At 30.4% G+C, this 24,039-nt stretch overlaps 1 protein-coding gene across 1 annotated transcript in view; it reads right to left on the bottom strand.

The window, feature by feature from the left end:
- The window catches only part of trx (histone lysine N-methyltransferase trithorax), a 70,124-nt gene that overhangs the window by 12,424 nt on the left and 33,661 nt on the right, over positions 1–24,039 (bottom strand). Inside the window, exons 12-17 of the mRNA XM_075371707.1 lie at positions 20,400–20,649; positions 19,849–20,058; positions 13,685–13,933; positions 10,672–10,833; positions 8,191–8,303; positions 17–6,154 (exon numbers count right to left, since the gene is read on the bottom strand). Of these exons, the coding sequence (XP_075227822.1) occupies positions 17–6,154; positions 8,191–8,303; positions 10,672–10,833; positions 13,685–13,933; positions 19,849–20,058; positions 20,400–20,649 (7,122 nt within the window). The remainder of the gene's footprint in view (positions 1–16; positions 6,155–8,190; positions 8,304–10,671; positions 10,834–13,684; positions 13,934–19,848; positions 20,059–20,399; positions 20,650–24,039) is intronic.

Consider the following 24,039-nt stretch of genomic DNA (forward strand, 5'->3'; position numbering starts at 1 on the left):
TAATATTTTAACTCACCTGTTGCCATTAACAATATCTGTGTCAGATGTAACAAGAAAATTAGGAGGTCTTCTATGCCTGGAAGCTAACCAACTGAACATATCATATTTATTACGGGTAACATATGGTTCTGTTCTCGCACAGCCAGATGGATTCTCTCTTGTTTCAAACTCGCATCCAACAAACTGATGACGATTTTTGTGATAAACAGGATGATATTTTACACTTCTACCGACACCAGGTAACTGTTCTATCATGTATTTAACGCTATTATTACCTAATCCTAACATTTTTAAAAGTGCATCTGCTGACTGATATGGATTTCTTGGAAGTGGTGGTAGTTTGTATGAAGCTCTAGCTTTTTGAACTTGTTTAAAAAGATGATTAAAACCATCGACTATATTATCAGCAGAATGTGTAAAACCATCTTCTGAATTTATTTCAAAAACCATGTTCGGCAATGAATTTGTATTTTTTGAAGATGAATTTTCATTAACATGTTTAACTTTTTCATCCAAATTTAAGCTGTCAGTATTATCCTTACGCTTTAACTTTTCTACTTTCTGTTTACCGTTAATAACTTTTTCAGCAGCTTTTGTAACTTCTCTTCTATTAACGTTACAAGATTCATTGATTCTTTTATCAAAATGTTTAATACGTTTCATGCAATTATTAGTATCTGTAATTTTCTCATGCAATCTAGCTTTCATTTTACATTCTAATATTTTATTTTCTTTTAATGTTGGCTGTAAAACTCTACTATTATTACAATCGTCAAAGTTATTGCGACTAACAAAATCTTTCCATATCTGTGATTTTAACTGTTCTTTAACTTGTGCTGTAGGCTGAGATGGAATTATTGGTGCAGTTTTTTTCTTAGGATTAATATAAGTGCGAATTTTATTTTCAGTATTCACATTAAGGCTGTTACCAGGTGAATTATCTTTAACAGGTATAACAGGTTCAACGATAACTTTCTGTCGATTTACAAATGATTTATCGTTTGGTTCATTAATAAAACGATTGGCACAAATATCATCGTTTTTTACGTCAACATTTTTCTTTGGTGGTGGTGATGAGCAACTTATATTACTCATTTTATCATCTATATTAGTTTTATCTTTACTATTATCACAACCATCATTATTATTATTGTTGATGGCTTTAGTGATTACATCATCAATAATTTTTTTACTAATACTACTATTAACATTATTGTAATTATTTGTATTGGATGGTTTGTTTAAAGGAAAACAGTTCATTTTTTTATGAAACACTCTTTCTCTAAATGGACTTTGCTGTTGAGTAACATTTACTTTTGGCTGAGGCATAACTTTTGCCTCAGGAGGTTTTTGTTTTGTCGGAGGAGAATTTAAACATATTTTCTTAGCTGACGATTGAATGTTACTGACCATTTGAGCAAGATGATGTACAGGACCAATTTTTTTTGCATTCTGCACAATTTTTAACTGATCATTTTCATGCGCATTACTTTTATTACTACTGATGACAGTCGGTTCAAAAAACTTTTTCTCCCTTAAACTGACCATTTTCCCAGTAAAATCAGTACTATTTTGTTTATTCATGATCTGACGCACAACTGCTGTTTTTTCATTAATTTTATACAATGAAGTATCAGGACACTGTTGTTGTTGTTGTTGTGGGTATCTATACCAATGATTCTGTTCCTGTTGTACTTGCTGTAACTGATTATTCGTGGCAAAAGATACATTAACCGGTTGCATTGCATTATCTACTGCTGTCGATGTATTATTTACGGGTGGAATGACCATAATATCAAGCATCGGCTGCTTTGTAGCTTGAATTACTTGCGTCGTAGTAGAATATGTGCTGAGCATTCCCGGTACAGAACCCGGAACAGAAAACTGGCTTTGTGACATAACCGTATTGCTCACAACAGTTTCCATAGAACTCAAAAGTACCGGTTGCTGAGGGCTTTGAATATAAACACTGCCGGGTTGTTGACCAAATATGTCAATATTATTTGTATGGTTTGCATTTAAAATTAACTGTTGATCAATGCTACTCGGAGATGACACAATTGTACCAACAAATGCAACAGTCTGTACTGTCGGAGATTGAGAAGGAATTTGATATGCGTTCGATAAAACTGCAGTTTGATACTGTGCAGAACTTTTATCGACAGAATCGATTGTGACATACTGTATATTTTGTGTTGGCTGCAGAGTTGTCGCCTGTTGTGGAAATGTACCGATAACTGGAACTATATTTTGTTGCGTTGGTACAGGTACAATTATTGCAGGTTGAAACTGAGGAGAAAAATCAAGAATATGCGACTGCTGTTGCTGTAATAATATGGTTGTAGTCTGTTCATTAACCTTTTTATGTCTACTGCCAAGAATATTAACATTTTTAATGTGACGACTATCTTCTATAGTTTCAACACATTCGATCGTCCTATCATTTGTGTTATTACATATTATTGGACTCTGAATAATGCACTCTGTAGTATTTTTATTTTCATCATCGTTTATTTTCTCAAGATGATTTTCATGGGCTGTGTACATATATAAACCCTGTTCATTTTGATCACAATCATCTTCTTTATATAACGCGCTATTAATACAAGTAGATTCCTGAACACCATCTGTTGATTCCAATGTCTGTACAACATATTCGACAACATCTTCGGCACCTTGACAAAAATCACTGTTTGGTTCAACTAGAGAAGAAGAAGTACACGTATCTGTAGCGTCATTACACTCGCTATTAGCTGAAGCTGAATCGGCTGATATCGTAGAAGATGACGATGAATCAATCATATCACTAGTAGTTGTTATAAATTCACCGTTACTAATCACCGATGGACAGTATTCATTAACAGGGCTTGATGCTTTCTCTTCTTCACTTGAATCACTTTCACTGCACGATAAGATATAGTCTGTGTTACATGTGGGAAGATGTCGCTCGTAGCTGACAGCTGTTCTATATGTACGATGACACCTCGAACACTTTACTGGTTTTTCATCTGTATCTTTATTTTCATTAATATTACAATCTGATGCACCATCTAACTGTGGTATAACACATTTCCATTTATGTTCATTGTAATTAAAATAAAATGAATCTGTATCACTATTTTCATAATCATCATAATTACTTCTTGGACTGATGTTACCGATTTCACTTTCCCCGCTACTATCGGCACAGCCATCAACCTGTAACAACCGGTGTAATTTTACATTACCATCTGATCTGATCACATCAAGTTTGTTAATTGGATTCGAATCCTGTATAGTAACAAATAAAACAGGATTACATATGGATGTTTTCTGCTCTATATCATTATTACTTTTGGTACCGGGTGAACCAATATCACTATCCCCACTATTGTAATCTACAGCACCATCTACTTGTAATATTGTTGAATTTTTCCAATCAGAAGACTGTTGTTTAACAACTTTTCCCTTACTATCATCATCATTATTACAATGTAATTTCTTATCTAAAAGGGTTTTATTGATATCGGGTTTAACAACAGCTTTTGGTTTTTTATTATCATCGTTAACAGATAAAGAATTTTTTATAAATAATTTCTGTTGTTTCAAGTTATCGACTACAGTATTATCACTTTTATTAGAATATTTTGAATTTAAAGATTTCCTACTTAAATTATTAAAATCTGTATCGTCAAGTTTCAATTTCTTCTTTTTTAAAAGTAAATTATTATTACCGATAATATCAGCATTACTATCTAAATTTGTATAAAATTTATCATTTTTCTCACCAATGTCATCATAACTCATAAGTTTTGGAAAAATATCCTGCATCGAAATACCATCCAGTATATCGTGTGGTAAATCTTCAAATATAGCATCTTTTAATTCTGGTGGTAATAAATCTGCTGGATTTTGAGGATCAGAAAGATTTCCTAAAGCTTCTTCACTTTTATCATCATCTTTATTATTTGCACAAACAATATCAAGCAAATTGTTTAAAACTTGTTTTATTTCCGTATCTGTAACTTCAGGAATTTTGGCTGTGGTGTTCTGTTGACTGTATGTTGATTTATTATCATCTGATATAAGTTGATTGCTTTTAGTATCCAAAGAGTGATCTACAGTAAAATTATCATCATCTTCGATCAAATAATCATGACTAGATTGTATAACTTTTGTTCTAATATGATATCTGACTAAACGCCACGGTTCATAAGTCGACCAAAATAAACGTGTACAAACAAAATCACAGGGAATAATTGATACTTCTTGATCGGAAACATCAGAAACGAATTCACCCAAGCTTTCAACTGATAATGAACCGACCATTACTCTGACTTGGTGATGAGGAACAAATTTTTTCTTTTTTTTCTCTAATTCCACCAGTTCAACATAAATAGGTCTCGTAATAGCAAAGTCAGAATCTTTATTCAACGGCTTCGATTTTGATTCATTCTGATGCAAATTACAATAAATCGATTTATCTTCCATAAAGACACAACTACCAATTTTTGCACAAGGAAAATGATAAGATTCTGGGCAATTTCTATAACAACAACCAACACTTGCACCACGTTTACCGCAAAATGCACAACGAATTAATCTACTACGTGAAATAGCACTATGTACACGTTGTAGTGATCCATCAATTTCCTCAAATACTTCATTTGACCACAAAGCACAGTTAGCATGAATCCATTCATTGTGTCCACAATAAAGTAAACGTCCTTCTTCTTCAGAAGGACCATCACCGATAGACTTACACAGAACACAAATTCTATTATCTTTAAAATTTACATTATAATAATAGTAATCCCTTGATAAACCTAAATGATCTTTCAGCACCACAGAAGAATCTTCATAATAATCGGCAGTTTCTTCATTCGTTTCTGCTTCTATCATATTAACATTCATGTTTGTCTTATTCTGTAAATTTGAATCGTTCCTACTGGAATCAAACACTTGTGAGTATTTAGGATCAAACCAAGGAAAGATATCTTGTAAAATATGATAGTAAATGTCCATTAACTTATTCCCTTGTACAGACTCAACAACATGCTGCATATCCTTGTGAAAATCGTACAGCGAGGAATACTTTTTACCGTTGATTTTATTTTTAATGTATAATAATGACGGCGATGTTTTAGTTAAATTATCAAAACCAAAACAATGGCATTGTTTTAAAGATGAAACCTGTGTTTTTAATGAAGATGAATTTACTTCTTCACCGACCATTCCATTATTGATTACAATTTCATTATCGTCAACTGAAGAAGATGGTTTTAATTCATCATCAGTACTACCGATACCTGAATCGCTCTGTGATGTAGCATGAGGTGAAAATTGTGCCGCTTTACCTTCTAAACTTTGATAAGGTGGCATAGGTAACAACATCTGCTGATCGTTATCATTAAGTTTAACATGCAGTTCTTCTGAAGCAGACGGAGATGAAGCTATACAATTTTTTAACGACACTGTACAATCTTTAACATTAAATTTTGTCTTTATATCACAACTAACATTATTATTAACGGTATCACTTTCTTTATCAGGTTTAGAAGACTCGACAACATTGACTAGATTAATATCATTTGGTTTACTTCTGCTTAATATATTTAAACAATTTGAATTTGAACTTTCACCCGACAAAGGTATATTCACTAAATTTTTTTGAAGGCACTCATCTTCTTTAGATTCTTCTCTATTTGAGCAGGACGATAAAAACAATGAAGACAAAGATGATGATGACGACGATGAAGAGGAATCATTAATAAAGTTATCGCTTCTTGCATCTCCCGCTGTTAATCTTTCTTTTAGTATTTTGAAATTTTCCGTTGAAGTAGAAGTAGTGGTAATAGTAGTAGCGGTGGTAGTAGCAGTAGAAGTACGGGCGGTAGAAGGCAGTTCATGTTGATCAACAACAAAATTTTCTGGTAAATTTTGATGCTGAGGTAACGTTATCATCGAATGAGATGATATAACATGTTGATTTCTTGATGAAGGTGATAAATTATTATGACACGAACATAAAACCAACTGTTTTTTAGGACTCCATTTTAATAATTCACACGCTTTGCGATTCTTTGTTAATGATTTTAGAACATTTAAATAACCAGCATTAAGTTCTGCTTCAACCGCTAACCACCACGGTGCTGGTGGTGTTTTACAACATATTCTGGAAAAGAAAAAACAATAGATTAAATTTAAAAAATAAGCGGCATATGCAACCACCATTTGGTGTTAGTTAGCTAACTACTGGTCTTAGTTATACTTCAGTTCGTGATATTACTTTTAACATAAATATAAGTTGTGTTTAATCAAGAGAACCTACAAATTTTCTTTGAGAGGTCAAATACAAATTTTCTTTACAGGAAGGAGGGAGGTCTTTTTTTTAAAAAAAAAAGAATGGTTCTTATATTACAATTTCAATCTTAATATTTCAATTTTTGTTAATTGAAAGGGCTAAAAAGACAGCCTACAGAAGCATTGTAGTGTAAATGATTTAACAGGATAGATATCAGAAACAAATCATGGGTATATATATCATTATTGAACTAAATCATAAAAAACCATGATTCAACAAAAAAAATCTTCTGGGTAATGCCCAGTGTTTTAGAACTCTTAAAAAAAAAAATGTAAGTTCACTTCCAAAAGTAAGGTAGTATAATGTCAATGCCACTTCAAACTATGAAATTCTGTGCAGCCTGATAACCAAAAGAGATTTGATGAAATAGGGTAAAAATCTCTTCCAACATTTATTTTAATAGTCCTGACAGCCCTAAGCGACTTTCTTACTTTGTAGTAAAAACCCCACCCAGACTAGAAGCAATTTACAATTGAAGATTCTGAACATGAGGAGTGAATGTAGCTGACTACAAGTGACGACTATTACACGTTTAGTGATAGAACACTAATAAAACCATGAGATACAAATGTTAATATCGGATGAGATTGTAAAGTAGATAATAGTTTTATCTGAGATTATATAGAAAATAAAACTAGTTTTCAATTATCACACTGTGTTTTTTAACATCATCCATATCTAATCTACTTACTAACTTTCCCTTGTATATAAGACTACAAATCACAATGTTTCAATTTTACTTGACCAAAAAAGGGACAACAGATAGGAAATCTAGGGCTCAGTTTCAGTTAAGTTTATACATTTTCCCTGGAGTAAAATGGTTTTGAAAAAAATCAGCACCTTTCTTCCTGCTATATTAAATGAAGGTATTAATATTTAATGATTAAGAAGTCTACGCTCTAACCAAATCTTGTAAATATATAACCATCACAGCTTACATACTGTTAACAGATTGCACCTTAGAAGTTACTCTTTTTTTTTTTTGTTATCTGAAGCCATACAATTAGCCAATCAATATTTGTTGCCACATGAATGCTTAATTTCTGTGAACCGCATAAATTGCAGTTATTTAAATTTTTTTTACAGAGGTGCTCCTTCTGTAAATGCTTATAGAAGCATCAAATCACAAAAAGCATCAGATTAAAAATTTTGTCCATAACTGAAGGCCGATTTTAATTACAAGGGAGGTAGCATTTTGTAGTTGAACATTAATCTGCTAGATACAAGCATACACACTACAAATCAGATTGAGAAATAATGCTAAAAATACAGAGGATCTAAAACAAATTCAAACTAGTGCAAACAAAGTGATACGCTTATCTTTTATAGGGGCCTCATTCTTCACCATTCATTTGGAGTCTCCGACATCTCCATACTAAATAAACAATGTGGACTGAATGACTACTCAATAGAATAACATATACCTGATTTTATACCACTTATACTGACACACGGTACACTCATCAAATTATACTGAGAGCTCTCACCACATCCAGCCTACAGGCCTAAAAGATAAAAGTGTCTTTGGAATTTTACTGACTTTTGGGTCTACTAAAATCTCCTTTACATGGAATATGATAAAAAAGATTATAAGTAAAACAGCAATGCAAAAATGCAGTTCTGAGAATCAAAACAATTCTTTTCCTGATATAATAGCAGCTCAAAAAAATTGAAAATGTACTCAGTTAAAGAAAAATTATATCAAAAAGTAATATAAAAAAAAATCTATAAATAAATAACAATAAATCTATGTCTGTTCATTTGTAAAATTAAAACTATTAAAAAAACGCAAAAGAAACTAATAATCTGAATACAAATAAACCCATAAAAGCCTTTTCAATACTTACTGGCAAATAAATTCAACAGAATCCGGCAGAAAGCTTAGTACTTGATACTTTTCATTTGATAAACCTTCACATCTTGCGTGCACCCAACTGTTACATTTTCCACACTCCATCATCTATTAAAAAAACAGAGTGACTAAATTAGACAAAAAAAAATCCATACAATCTTTTACAGTCTACACAATATATAGATATAACTGTTATATGTTAGTAAGATACACAAACCATACTTTAAAAAAATTACAAAAAATGTTTGGATACATCTAATGGCTAAATCAAAAGTAGCCATTTTAAATCTTACATTTTTTTTGTAAAACACAAAGCCCGTAAGATTTTCATATAACTAGAATATAAAAGAATAAGCCTTTAAATTTTTTAAAAATGCTAAAATACTAGACTATGAAAAAAATTTAAAAAATGTTCAAATAAAACAATAAAACCATACTATTAGAGCAATTTACAATTCTCTCTCCCTCTCTCTCTCTCTCTCTCTCCACATAACACATTCACTATGATTTTTCTATTTTTTCAACTACCGCCGCAAAATTTTTTCATGAATTGTGCGGGGCAAGATAAATGAATAGAAAATATTTTTGGTGTTAAGAACAGCCAAAAAAAGGGATCATGAAGACTTGCACAATTCATTTCTTGCAAAGGTAGGATCTAGATTGATATGAATTAAACCTGTAGAAAATAATTTCACTATTAGAAAAGATAATAAATTTAAAAATTCAACATTCTTGGAATAATATAAAAATAATTGGCTCTGATTCTTCATTTATCTTTCATTTGAATTATTTTTATAATATTCCAAGAATGTTATTTATATTTGTCCAAAGTTCTTGACCTGACAAAGAAGATTTTTCAGAAATTTTATTTTTCAACATGGTCACCTTGCAATTTGATACATTTACCTTCCAACTTTTTAGCACCCACAGAATAATGGGAATTATCAAAACTATAAAATATAAGAGGTCTCAGCTTTGACCTCAACATTTGAAGAGTATTTTCATCCACAGAGTTAGATATGCCAAGAGGAATTAATTACCGAGAGCCAAATATGGTGTATGTGGAAGCACTTCCAATAGTTTTGGAGCAAAACCAGAGATGAATGTACCATTTCATCTATAAGGAAAGGAACCTGCCAATTATACACACACGCATATACACAATTTTTATCCATTTCTTTTTACACAGGACAAACAAATGATTCTCTTATTGTTGACCTACCGTTAGAACCAACAAAGGCTGTAAAAATAAAATTGATATAAAAGTAGTATAATCAAATTTTGATATTTCAGCATAAAAACAGAAATAATTAAACTGAGGTGAGTTTAAACTCCATTCTGAAAAATATTAACAAAAGAGAATTTAGAAATTAAAAAAGAAACATGGTTGTGTGTATGTGTACATGCACACATGCCCCTGCACATATACACACACTTTTACATACATAAAAGCAAATTAGAAGCAACTGAGGCTGGAAAGAAAAGTTAAAAAAAAAAAGAAAAACATTTAATTTCAGACAAATTAAAATTCTGAAACAAATTTTGGAATTAAAAGTTTTATCAATTTCACCCACATCACTTTGAAAATTGACAATTGAGAGAGTACTAATTTAATCTCAGACTGCAATTTGTGCTGTCAGATAGCACTTAAAATGAAGTGGCTCACATTCTCGGGAAATTATCAAAGTGCCATACTGTTGCATCAACAGCTAATGCAAGGAATCAATACATTAAACCGGGATGTTAAATGAAATCTTCATATATCTGTCTATACACAGGCAACTTCCATGCAATAACTACTAGTTTTTAATATGATGTACCATACCGCCTAGCTTAAATAGCAATCTTTATTAAAATACTTCATTGATTCAAGTTCATGATAAGAACTACTTAATTCTTATTATTAATAACACATTTTTAACAGAAATTCCAATTTCTGTTGAAATATGTAATATATTCCTGCTGAATAAGTAATTTCTGTTGAAATATGTAATATACATTCCTTCTGAATAAGTAATTTCTGTTTGATTTGTAATAAAATGCGTTTAGTTAATAATAAAATTATTAATAAATCTAAAATATATTAGCGCAGTATTTTTATTATAAGGAACAGCATAATAAAGTCTAGCAAATGTACTTTAATAAATATTACTTTAAAACTACAGATCATTTTAAACTTATATATGTATATTTAGTGCAAAAAATTGTCGAAAATGACAGTAATTATAAAAAAATGCTAAAAAAAAAATTCCCTATATTTTTACTAATAGATTTTTCAAACTTAAAATAAAAACTGACACACACTATCAAATTACTGCTACATTCAAGTCACATAGGGATTCCTGCCGAGCAAGGAATGAATGATAATTGCAGGTATGAGTACATAAAATTAATAACATATATAATATTGTCATTAGTAATTTTCTTATCGTTAAAAAATGGATAAATAAAATAATGGAAAAGCACGGTACCTTACCTTGGTATCAAAATCATTATCATCATAACACTTCTGACAAATTGGGCAATAACTTCCTTTCTGCCGTAACTTAAAACATGAATTACATAGAGGAATGTTACCGACAAACACAGATACAGATTTAGCGTTGCAACTTTTACATCGAATACATGAATGACAAACCTGTTAAATAAATGTCCAATTATAAGCAAGTCAAAATGGCATTATATTATTCATCAGTAGACAACACCATAGTAATGTTTTAATTTTAGGATAATTCAATTATTTAAAAATAATACATTACTTTAAGTTAATATGAGAGTTGCTGCCGACCTCTGAAGTAATAACTATTACCATCTTAGCCTTCCATAAGGTGGATTAAGTTTTAAATTAAAATCTAATTAATTAAGTTTTAGTTAATAAACTAAATAAGGTAGTCATTTTTATGCAATAAAATTAGCAAAATATTCAATGCCTACCGCTTCAAGTGGAGAATTGTCTAAAAAAAGACATTCTTATAACCTCTGTAAATGACAGGTCTGGATTTCTCAATAAGCTTAATCCCTCAGACCGAACAAATATTCAAACTATTGACCTTCTATTGTTGCAATAAATGATTTTTTGTGTAAGCATTGAAAGTAACTCAGTATCAATAACTTACAGTAAAAAGGAAACATAAATGGTGTACATATGACAATCACTATACAAATTTTTTTCTGTACATGTATATATTAAATATAAAGTAGAAGATTTGTAGTTGTAAGCACACTGTTGTTGGCTTCCAGTGCAATAGATCAGGAAAGGCAGATAAAGAATATGCAGCAAGTCCGTGGAAATTAGATTATGTCATATGCTACCCACCCTACTCACTCTGATTGCAATATCACAATCAAATCCCACCTACGGTTACAATGACTTCCCTATCAACAGACAGTAACAAACCTTATGTATGTTACTAAGAGACATAATCAACAGGTTTTCCTTATGTCTCTCACATGTTGCAAAATCTCTTGCAAAATTTTTTTCTGTAACTTAGGACAAGAGATTTTAGTTAAGAAGCTAACTGTATCCTGAACTTACAAATATGCATGTAAAGCACAAACTAAACCTGCCTTGGTGCAGTCTCCTGATTCTGACCAACCATTTGTTGCAATGAAAGCTCAGCATTATAAAAAATTAGAAATTTTGAAAATTTGTAAAAAAACATGAATATACCTAAAAAATATTTTATTTATAAACTTAAAGAATTAAATGATTGATGATGATCAAGATCATATATTTGATGTTTCAATTAAAATCATAGCAGTTTTTTGCAGTCGGCAGCAATGTTTTTATTTTTTTTGTTATTTGTTGATGTAATTATAGAACTGCGTACTGACTGATGAAGCAGGATCCTGTGAAAGCCAACTATTGGTATTAGTTTTTCTCTTACTGCATTTGGTGGTTAAGTTGTTGTAAAGTGTATATTATATATATACTCATAAATATATATATATATATAAAATATACACATTATATATTATAAAATTACAAAATAATTATTTTTTTAGAAAAATCATTAATATATTCATAAGTCAATACTATAAGACCCATATTCATATGCAGTCAATGAAATTGCACTTACCTTATTTTTTCTTTTCTTTATTCCAATAGCACTTTTGCAGGATCCCACACCATCAGTTTTATATAAATATCAAACAATTTTTTTTTGAATAAAAATGAAAATTAACATCATGTATACAAAACATGAAGTCAATTAAATAAAATAACTACACATCTTTAAATATAACATCAATTAAGAATTAAAAATTTAAATTAAATTAAAAATAAAATAATTAGAAAATTTATATCATGTAACCTGGCCAGCCAAATTTACATTACTCAGAGCAATTTAATTTTAATTTTTAATTCTTAATTGACGTTATATTTAAATATATGTAGTTATTTTATTTAATTGACTTTCATTTGTTGTATATATGATATTAATTTTTATTTAAAAAAAAAAAATTGTGTTTGATATGTAATTTTGTATAATTTATATAAAACTGATGATGCGGGATCCTGCGAGAAAGTGCAATTGAAATAAATAAAAAATATTGTCATTTCATTTACTTTGTAATTCTGTAATTGGGTTAACACCAAAATATAAAATAAAGCATTATATATATATATATAATATATTTATAATATATATATAATATATTTCACTTAAATCGCCCCAGATGATTTTCTCAAACCACACACACAATTCAAAAAAATGACTAAACAAAAGTTACTCAGATTGAAGGGGGACATCTCATAGTGAACTTGAATTTGACCTCGACTTTATTTCAAGGTTAAGAAGCATAAAAATGACTTTCCACTGTCGTATAACACTATTTTTATACTAACAGTTTTTCATGTTACTCTCTTTATTTACTAATTAATATAATTAAATATATAATTAATTTTATTTATTTTAATTAATATAAATGGAGTTCAAATTAAACTTAAAACCTTCATTAACTTTTTTTGTTTACCTCATGATGAAATTTTTTTTAATGCGCAAAATTTTTTAAACATAAAAAAATCTTTTAAGAGGAATAAAAAAATAATAATGTAATTAATCTACAATAGGTTAGCCCACCACCACGTTAGATGATGTATTGGTATGTATTTTTGGATATTGAATTGTATTATACATCACAAGCATTAACAAATTTGTCAATTTTTCTCTTATGGCAGTTTCAATTTCTGAATAAAGTATACCTTTCAACCACTACTTTATATAATTTTCAAAAAACAAACAATGATATTATTATTGATTTTCATAATGGAGTGACAGCCAGGATTTTTATTTTTTATGCCTACAATTATTACCATTATTATGTAATTTTTTTTATAACAGTTTAACAAATAGAATATAATAATTAAAAAAACATCAGACAACATTAATAATAATACAAGCATAAGAAAATTTTTATTAATCGCAAATCAATTTTATAAATAATCTATGCATATTTAACATAAAATGATGGTAAGAGAAGAATCTTACCCATGGTCGATCAGATGAATGCGCTCTATTTGTTATTCTGTCATGCGGTAAACAATCCATATGATAAGATTTCCTACATCTATGGCAAGAAACATGCGGTCCATCCCCTTTACCGCATGTATTACATATAATACAACGAGGACAAACCCAGTCCACACGCCACCAAAACTGTGATTTTTTTAAATCTTTCATACCCCCTTCTACGCAATACATATGATATGGTTCACAGCAGCAAGCACAATGAATTAACTATAAACATAAAAAGTACACAGAATTTTAAGTTTTTATATAAAATATTTCAAAAAAGTTATACAAAGACACACACACACACACACACACACAATTTAGGTTCTTGAAAGACCTGTAATTTATTGCAATGAGGTCAGCCCAATGAGATCTATTCAATGAGTTCCTAAACTTCCTAAAACTGAGAATACTCTTGTAATTTTTTTTATATTGTCATCTTTATTTCAGTTTGTGAAATAAGAAAGGCTTTGATGGAGCTAGAAATGAGCCTGATAGCTCAAGAATCACTGTTGTTTTAGCTTCTGCCAGATTCAAATGGTAACCAAGCTGAAACTTGCACATCATGGAACCATACTTTGTGGTTGACGGTACAATTCTAATTTTTTTCTAAAAATGTTCAGACATCATCATCTTGCTGAATTATCAAATGGTAATCACATGAACTGATTCACAAACATATGACATGAACATAATTATACAATAATATTGTGGGTTTTCCAGAATGCAGAGTTCATTACCTGTTGAATGGCACTATCCTTAACCCACTCGTATTAATGTTTACAGCTCGTGCAGGATCTAAACTTGTTTCATCATTTCATTTTCAAACAAAATTTAATATTGATCTGCTCATGAATATCAACCGGCTTGAATACTATAAAACACGTGGACACTATTGCCTGATGTATAACAACAGTAAGATGATCTACCAATGGCAGATTAATCATGGAGGATGCCAATATACATAGCACCACTGAGCACTGTTACGACAATAGAAAAAACTATGAAAAAGTAATACTGAAAATTAAAGAACTGGGTCTATACATCAGAAGCGATATCTAAAAAGTGATATTTAAAAAAACATCTTAATGGCACTGAATGCATTCAGTAGAAAAGATTTTACAGGGCTTTTATAAGTTCAACAGTAAATAACCCACATCTGTAAGCAAAAGATTAATAAAGTTACTCTGTCCTGTAACTAATTATTTCCCAGAAGAGAACTGGTGAATAATTTTTTGAAGTGGCTCCACAGAAATTAAATGACTAGTGAAATTACAAATGTATTACTAATGTAATTATTGAAATTATAAGTTCCTACAAAGTTTATTTATTTCACAAGTCAATATACATCAGTTAATTCACATCCGTACACCTGCAGAGGTAATAGTGATTACCTATTCGCAGGACTGGAACTTACACTTACTAAACAAAATGAAAACTAAAAGGTACATGACCATTTGAGTGCATGATCATTTGGCAGTAGATTAAATATTTTTATTTAACTGATATATTTGATATAACTGCTTTTGAAGCTGATAGTCTTACTTATTCTCAGCATTAGAATATATTTATTTCTTGTTATACTATTGGAATTCATGAATTTATTTTCTAATTCAATGTAGTTTTAATCAAATGACCGGTAAGAAAACATCTGTTCAATGTTCATAGGTAATTTCTCACTAAAATTATTTTTACTTATTATCCTCAATATTCTTTTGTAGAGTTACTGTATTAGGTTTGTGTACGTTTTGTATGCACCACCCTGTACTCTACAAATAAGTACCCAACATTTTTATCCCATTTCAAGTTAAAATCAATTATTCCTAAATATTTACTATATTCAACTCTTTTCAGCTTAACACCTTTGATTTGTACGGATACAACGATTGTACGGATTTTATTTCCACGGATACACTACCACTGGTAACAAACACAGTCTTGTCTACATTCAGAGGTAACTTTTTCAGAGCTTGCCAAGTTGTACATTGTTTAAGTATTCATTCATTCTTCTTTCAACTTCAATCCAATTTTTACCAGTTGCAATTATAGCTGCATCATATGCGTATGACAAAACCGCACTTTCAGATAAACCCATAAGAACATTATTGATATACAATATAAATAGTAGAGATACTAAGATTGTACCTTGGACAACTCCTATTGATATCGTCCTACAATCACTTTTGGCTACTCCAACTCTCTATAGCCTGTTATTTAAATAAATAACTTTCACAAGTTTCAAAATTTTCCCCTGATAAAATTTGGTGGTCTACAGTATCAAATGCTTCAGCTAGGTCCAAAAATTTAATGGCTGTTGGATTATTTTTATTAGTTATGTAGCTGAGGTACAAATGCCTCAGAATATTTACTATATTCAACTCTTTTCAGCTTAACACCTTTGATTTGTACGGATACAACGATTGTACGGATTTTATTTCCACGGATACACTATCACTGGTAACAAACACAGTCTTGTCTACATTCAGAGGTAACTTTTTCAGAGCTTGCCAAGTTGTACATTGTTTAAGTATTCATTCATTCTTCTTTCAACTTCAATCCAATTTTTACCAGTTGCAATTATAGCTGCATCATATGCGTATGACAAAACCGCACTTTCAGATAAACCCATAAGAACATTATTGATATACAATATAAATAGTAGAGATCCTAAGATTGTACCTTGGACAACTCCTATTGATATCGTCCTACAATCACTTTTGGCTACTCCAACTCTCTATAGCCTGTTATTTAAATAAATAACTTTCACAAGTTTCAAAATTTTCCCCTGATAAAATTTGGTGGTCTACAGTATCAAATGCTTCAGCTAGGTCCAAAAATTTAATGGCTGTTGGATTATTTTTATTAGTTATGTAGCTGAGGTACAAATGCCTCAGCTACATTACTCCTTTATTCTTTATAAAACCATATTGATCTTTAATGATTTGTTGTATTTCTATCTCATCAGTACATTTAATATAGTTTTTTTGCTTAAATTATCTCATATTCCACAAAAATATGTATTCATAATACACACAATTTTCTCAGGCTTTTCAATTTTGTTCTTGCTATCATCATAAATGTAATTTATTCCATTATTTTTATTTGCTTTATTACTAGGTTTTGAGTTTAAATTTCCATAATTCCTAATACCACATTTTTTCCACTAATTTACTATGAAAATCCATTTTAGCCATTTCTATAACTTTAAAGTTTTCATAATTTTTGTATTTAGTTTTCAATTTTTCATTTGTATCTTTATTGTCTCTAATTTCCATCTTATATAGCAACTCTTTTCTAACACAGGAGTTTATTATTCCTGTAGTAATCCAATCCTTTCTAGATATTTTATTTCTATCTTTTCTAACTTTAATATATTTGGTATTATCAACGCATTTCCTTACTGCCAGTTGCTTCATTTGGATCTTGCACCGGAGTTTATGCTGTTCCAATTAACTGTTTCAGCATAATTTCTTTTGAGTTTGCCGTAATTTAAATTATATCGTATACCAGTTGTTTTTATTGTTTCCAATTTATTCAAATATGCAAATAACAGGTAATGGTCAGTCGAGCTTACAAGTTAATGTCCTCAAGTTTAATGATGTGGTTTTGATGAACATACTGTGAATGCATAATCCACTGTTTTCATTATCGGATGGCCTTGTTACCACCCCATGAAAACCAGGTATATATCCATTCCCAAGAAAATTGTTTTAAAGTTCCTGACATATCACATTCTAGCAAATCAACATTATAATCTCCAATGATCATATGATTGAGACTTTTCTTCTGATATATATACACATATATTGCCGATACACACACTATATATATATATATATATATATTTTCACACTTTTATTAGAACTTTAAGTCTATCTATTTCTATAATTTCAATGTTATCCATTAAATTTTACTTCACATATATTGTTTACGCCATTCTGGCATAAAGTTTTTCCGTTATTTCTACGAATTCACAGCTAGGGTAGGTCCCGTTGCTTTGTTACAAGGAATGTTTGAATTCCACTTGGTTTCGTATTGCTGGGTCCGTAAAGTCCACCTGTCTCTATTATTGTTCTTCTGTTCGACCCTCCCCCCGTCATCCTTAGCGACCGCGCCCATTATTCTATCGAGTTATTTCTGACTAACCTTTTCAAACACCCGTTATTTTTTCGTCCCCTTACTAATACATACACAAACACTCTCCTGTACACTACCTGGATCTGGTTACCCCCGCCTTTTTTCGCCATCTTTTCGGCAGAGTACCTCCAACATCTCACCACTGCAGTCGCCTCGGGCAATACTCTCCTGCAAAATCTGTGTTAACATTCACGCTCAAGCAGAATTTCAAACTCATCACAACACATTTGAGATTCCGCGCCTCACTCTACCACTAAACCACATCACGCCGCTGTATTCCTGATTCACCGTGCGGACTACGCCCAGGACTACAGAGGTATTCTTCCGTACTTGCTGTTACGAGGTCATCTCTGGCAAATATTTGTGTGCTACAGGCAAGTTCAGTTTTTCTTTACTCATTACGTTAAACCTTTATGTTATCATTCAAATTTGTGGAACATTCAGTTCATCCTACCTATGCCGTTCAAGTTTCAATTTCACTTTAGTACAGTCACGACAGGTCACTTACAGAAGGCTGTCAATTCAGCTGCAACCCATTTCATGTGCTCAATTAAGTTCAGTGTGATTATATTGTAATTAATTCGTTTGTACTGTAATATTATTGTGTATTTTTCTACGTCAACTAAAATTACATTTTTACATTATTTAACGTTAAGTTTGTGGTTCATAAATCAGGAAAGGCCAATGCCAATCAAGATTTACTTTAATTTATTTTTCTAAGGTTATGACATTTGTTCATTACTAATTTTTCAATATTACAGCATTTGTCAGTAATGCAATAGTTTTCAGATATATTATGTTTATTGATGTCATATTTTTCTAAAGTTATAATTAAAACTAAGGTGTTTCATGTTATCCTTCAGGCTTTGTCAAAAACGTATATTGTAAAAATCTGTATTTAGAAGCGTGTACTCATGTATTTTTTCAGTTAACTATCATTGTTCCGACGCTGATTTCAGCTGATGTATTAAGTAGTTTTTAAGGTTATAATAATTAACTTATATCAAGTTGTTCTCATTAAAGTCCAATTTCTTTTGGCAAATACTAGCTGTGTGTTTTTTTATTTTTAACTTTACCCAACATATATAACAACCACCATCCAATTTGTTAATCCTACTATTATTGTAATATATTCTACACCCTGATAAACAAAAATATGCAAAATTTTCAGGATTCCAAGTTTCAGTACAAATAATGATATAAAGCGTAGCTGATATAAACTCTCAACAAAAATTTAAAGTTTTTCATGATTATGCATACTTCTGTTGAGTTTCAAGACCACAATATGTTGTTTCTCTCATAAGATGTCATGGTGTATACTTTCAATAACATCTACCCTATTCTCCATAATCACTTGAATCAGCTGCTATCCTCTTTCCTTTAATTTATTTTTTTGGTTGTAGATACACTAATTTCATTCATACAACTGGTAATTTCATTATCATTTTTCATGTAGATTTATCTTGTATCATGTAGTGCGTACTTTATATCTTCTATGTCAGTATGAACATCCTTGTTTATATTCTTTATTATAATTCTCGGTACTCTTTTTGTTCGAGATTAAATTTTGTTATTTATTTCTGTAAAAGTTGGTTTACTTACTCGTTCACTTTGATGACATATTCCTTCATATAATAATCACACTTCTACTGACTGCAACGTTTTGTTTGGATGGCATTTAAAAAATTTATCGCACAGCTTACCTGGAGGTTGTATCCCCCCTCCAATGCCATGTCAAATTTTCAAACAAACATTACATCCACGCATTCCTTTCACTTAACGCTAAAAGTTAATCGCAAAATATTCCACAAAATTGCACTTTATACACTTAAACTGTCAATATCATGAAGCACTAAATAAACATGGCTGATGTAACTTACTTAAGTTAATTAAATCTTATTATTAAATGATGATTTTAAAAAATTGTTATAAATAAACAGCGAGGTCTTGAATCTCAATTATATTAAATGTACATGAAAAAATAAAATAATTATAAAACATACCTTATCAGCACCTGCACTACCACAAAGAAAGCACAACGAAGGCACTCTGAATGAAGAATCTGAACCGATAAGCGCAAATCCTGTTTTCCCAACCTCTTCTGGGTCGTAAGTTTCCCAAAAGTCAATCGATACTGAAACATCTTCAGACTGACTACTGACACCATCTAAAAGTTCACAGTTTTGCCTTCCCAGATCTTGTAGAGTTCTAGCCTATAATGAACAAAAGTAATACATTAATTAAATTACAATAAAAAGAGAATGTACGTAGTTTACATGTATTACATTAAGCTACCCCATTACTAATTTATCTATTGACGGTCGGGTAGATGCTCGCTTACTGGTTTAATGTAGCCTTGGTGATGTGGATTATATTACTGGCTCAGAAACTGTGACTGAAAATAACTTGCAGTTTAATCTGAAATATATAAAATATGTTTTATGAAATTAAGGATAAAAATATCCTGACTATAAATAAAGAGGCCGTTGGGATATAAATTCTCCAGGATTATTAACTACTAGAAGGTAAAAATAATTGTTCTCAAAAAACTTACATATGTCTTTGGTTTTCCTTTGCTGTTTAGAACAACGTCGTCTTTATCTCTATTATGAATGACATCATTCGATGGTTGTCTAATACGTCCCCCACCACTAGTGCTTGGAGTTGATGGCAATGACAAAGAAACAGAAGTCGAGGTAGAAGACTGCAATAATACTGATGATGATGGTGGTAGTGGTGGTGATTCTGTTTTTTGGGTACCAGCAGTCTGTAGATCTGTTGTTTCAAAAGGAACACTATTTGTACTGAAACAAACAAATTATCTTTCAAATAAATAAAATAATCTATTTTATATTCAATTATTTCATTTAAGAGTACTTTTTTTAAATAATTTTCTAGAGATATGTCAAATACAGGTGTATATAGACCAAACATTCAGACTCATGAACTGACTGAAAAACCACACAACAATCTCTACAGAAATGTCTATTTTCTACAGAATTATAAGTTAAATAATAAATAAATAAATAAGATATTCAAATAAATAACAAGATTAAGGATATTTAACCACTACGATGCCAAAAAATGGAGTCTTGAACTTTGCTGTGCTGAGGACAAAGTAACTTTGAACAACTTCAATATCCTCCTGAATTCATAAAAAATTTGATTTTGGGTACACGACTTTTAATTAAATTATTTTATTTCATCCAATAACTTGTGAACAGCGAATAGAACAACAGCCCACACTCAATTACTAAAAAATATTTTCAATTTCTGATGTTCTGTACAACATGCGCTACATTGCATATAGCATAGGAAAGCCTCAAAGGGGATGCTAGTTCCATTATAGATGGTTAGAGATTCTTGGGTGAAAGCTAGGCGTTATATGTGTTACTACTGCCTTTTATATGTTTTGTGAATTGTTCCATCTAGAACATAAGAACTGGTATTCCAGCTGGAAATGAATAAAAAGATTAATCAAATGATTTACTTTCAAAACTTAATATTTTTAAACCAAAAAAAAAACATTGCCTGGGAATGATTAATGTATAGTAAGCTGGATAACAACAGTTTCTTTTATATATTTATTCCACTATTAAAAAACTACATAAGCTAGAAAAAACGTTTTAAGATTTCTTCTCTGATTCCTCTTAGTTTATTATTAACGACATCAAAAGCTTTTCATATTTTTTTATCCTATACAAATTATAATGTCCATTAAAAGCATTAAAGGAAAAATCTTACATTAAAATCTACTATTAAAAAATGAAAATATATAACCAATAAATTAGCACAATCACAATAAAGTTAGTACAATAATATATTTTTACATAATGAATTTAAGACTCCCAGATAAAACAAGAATGGTAACTTCATATACTTTTGCTAACATAGATCACTAATTTCAGAATATGATGGTTTTTCCCTCGCTTTAAATTCGTTATCTAGAATGACCCGTTGTATAAAAGTTACTGAAGAAATAAATTTCATATAACCACAACTTCCCTTCAATTCATTCAATTGCAGGATCATTCTTAATAATTATTTTAAATCACATAGTAATCAACTATGAGCACATAAAACTACTATCGCATAAAAAATTAACATTTCATTAAATTAGCTCATATATAAATAGAGAAATGAATTTAGAAAAGAACTTTAAATGAATTTTTCTGTGTTACATTAGTGTGAGGGGCAGCTGAAAAACAACTCGCAATGGCAACTGGAGAACAAAATGCCACACTAAGCAATAAGTGCTGCCAACTTTTAGTTTTATTCCCCTATTACTGACATCCCAAGACTCACTGACTATTTTTCTAGCAGCTGCTATTGTTATGTAGTCAAGTATATCTGCTATATAGAGTCTTCAATAACATTTGCAACTGAATTTTTAACAATAGATTAAGTGAACATCGGTAACATTCTTTTATTATCTAAGTCATTTACAGTAATGAAACTGTTTGCGAACTACTGAGAATAGATGGACAATAAAATTTTGTAGATCAGAAGCCGGTAAAAGGAATATTGAAAGTGAATCTCGTAGCGGTCGGTTTCTGTGGCTGATCAGAAGCACTAAAAGATTACTGTAAAATCTGTTCATGGTGGGTAACATGCAAACTTCCAGAAAACAAAAAGAATCTTGTGAACAGCTTCTGAAATGTTTTTGCTTCGGAAGGAGATGACTTTCTTTTCAATATTGTGATTGGAGAAGAAACATGGTTGTGTCATTACGAAGAAAAGAAAAAAAATAGCAGAGATGGAATATCTGCACGATTATTTTGTAATAAAAAAATTCAAACTATCTGGTAGCCAGGTCAAGTGTAAATGCTTTGCGATATACAGTCATTTGTGTGTCACAGGTTTGAAAATCCAAAGAGTTGATAATTCTGCAATGCAATATAATGCTTCGCCACACACAACTTAAGTTTAAATTTGAACCTATTCCTCACCCTCAAATCTCACTAGATTTGGTGAAATGTGATTTTCACTTCTTTTCACAATTAAAAGAAGGTTATTAAAGGTATTCATTTCACCAAGGATAATGAACTGAAGGACAGAGAGGTTATAAATCAAGACGAGACCATCAGCATTCTTCATTAGCCGAATGAGAATACTGGTAAACCATGGGGAGAAGAAACATGTAACTGTACATGGTAACCGCATAGAAATGTAATTTTTTGTAGCAAGTAAAATGTAGTTTTATGCATTGCCTTTTTGTTTTATTTCAGTATCTCTAGTCATTTGTACATTAGGCATGCTGTGCTCATTATATTTTTGTCACTCCTCATACGCTTACAATTGTTTTGATTTAAGATGGCTACTTATTTATTTATATCTGATATGATATTCTGACTATTTTTTTTTTTTTTAATGTTGCCGATGATTATTTACAACATTTATTCGATTAAATTTTACATTAAATATGAACATACAGCAAACATTTGGCCACTACTACTGTACATGTGGAATGTGTATAATTTATATTCAGATGTTTATAAAAGAACTCCTAAGTTTCAACTATTATTTAAACAACATTATACAGGTGCCCCACAAATAAATGGAAAAACTTTCTGGACATGTTCTTCTAGTGAAAATAATGAAAAAGTTATATTAACATAGGTTTGGAAACACTTTGTTTTTAGTTAAGCTAGCAAAAGAGATTTCACCTCTTCTAATAAAAATAAGCTCTACTGTAAATTTCAGATCCAATTTAAGGAGTAAAGTTGGTGTTTTCTTATGTAATTTGAGCTGGGAAATGGGATAAAACAGGTCCCAGAACTGTATATTTCATAGCTAAAATACTAGAATAAAATTAATCTTACCCATAAACAAAACATAAAAAATGGTTAGAAAGTCATACTTGAATTAAATTCTATTTGAGTTAATAATACAAAAATGGAAACTTGTGTCTGGTCTTCTTGAAGAACTGAAACGATTATTAAAATCAATAATTGGGTTATATATCATACCATGAAGTTTATTTTTTAGTTTGATAACCTCATACCTTGAATTCAATTGGTTATTATTTATATTTTGTTTTTTATATTGTTACTAATTGTATTTCTTATTTGAATCTTATCCGATCATCTATTTTCTAAATATTGCATTAATGATCAATTGTGATGTTCTTGATTATATTAAACTTGTTACAATCATTTAAATTAAACTTGGAAGCATTTGTAATAATTTTTCTT

Source organism: Lycorma delicatula, chromosome 7 (assembly GCF_047948215.1).
Source record: "Lycorma delicatula isolate Av1 chromosome 7, ASM4794821v1, whole genome shotgun sequence".
NCBI lineage: Eukaryota > Metazoa > Arthropoda > Insecta > Hemiptera > Fulgoridae > Lycorma > Lycorma delicatula.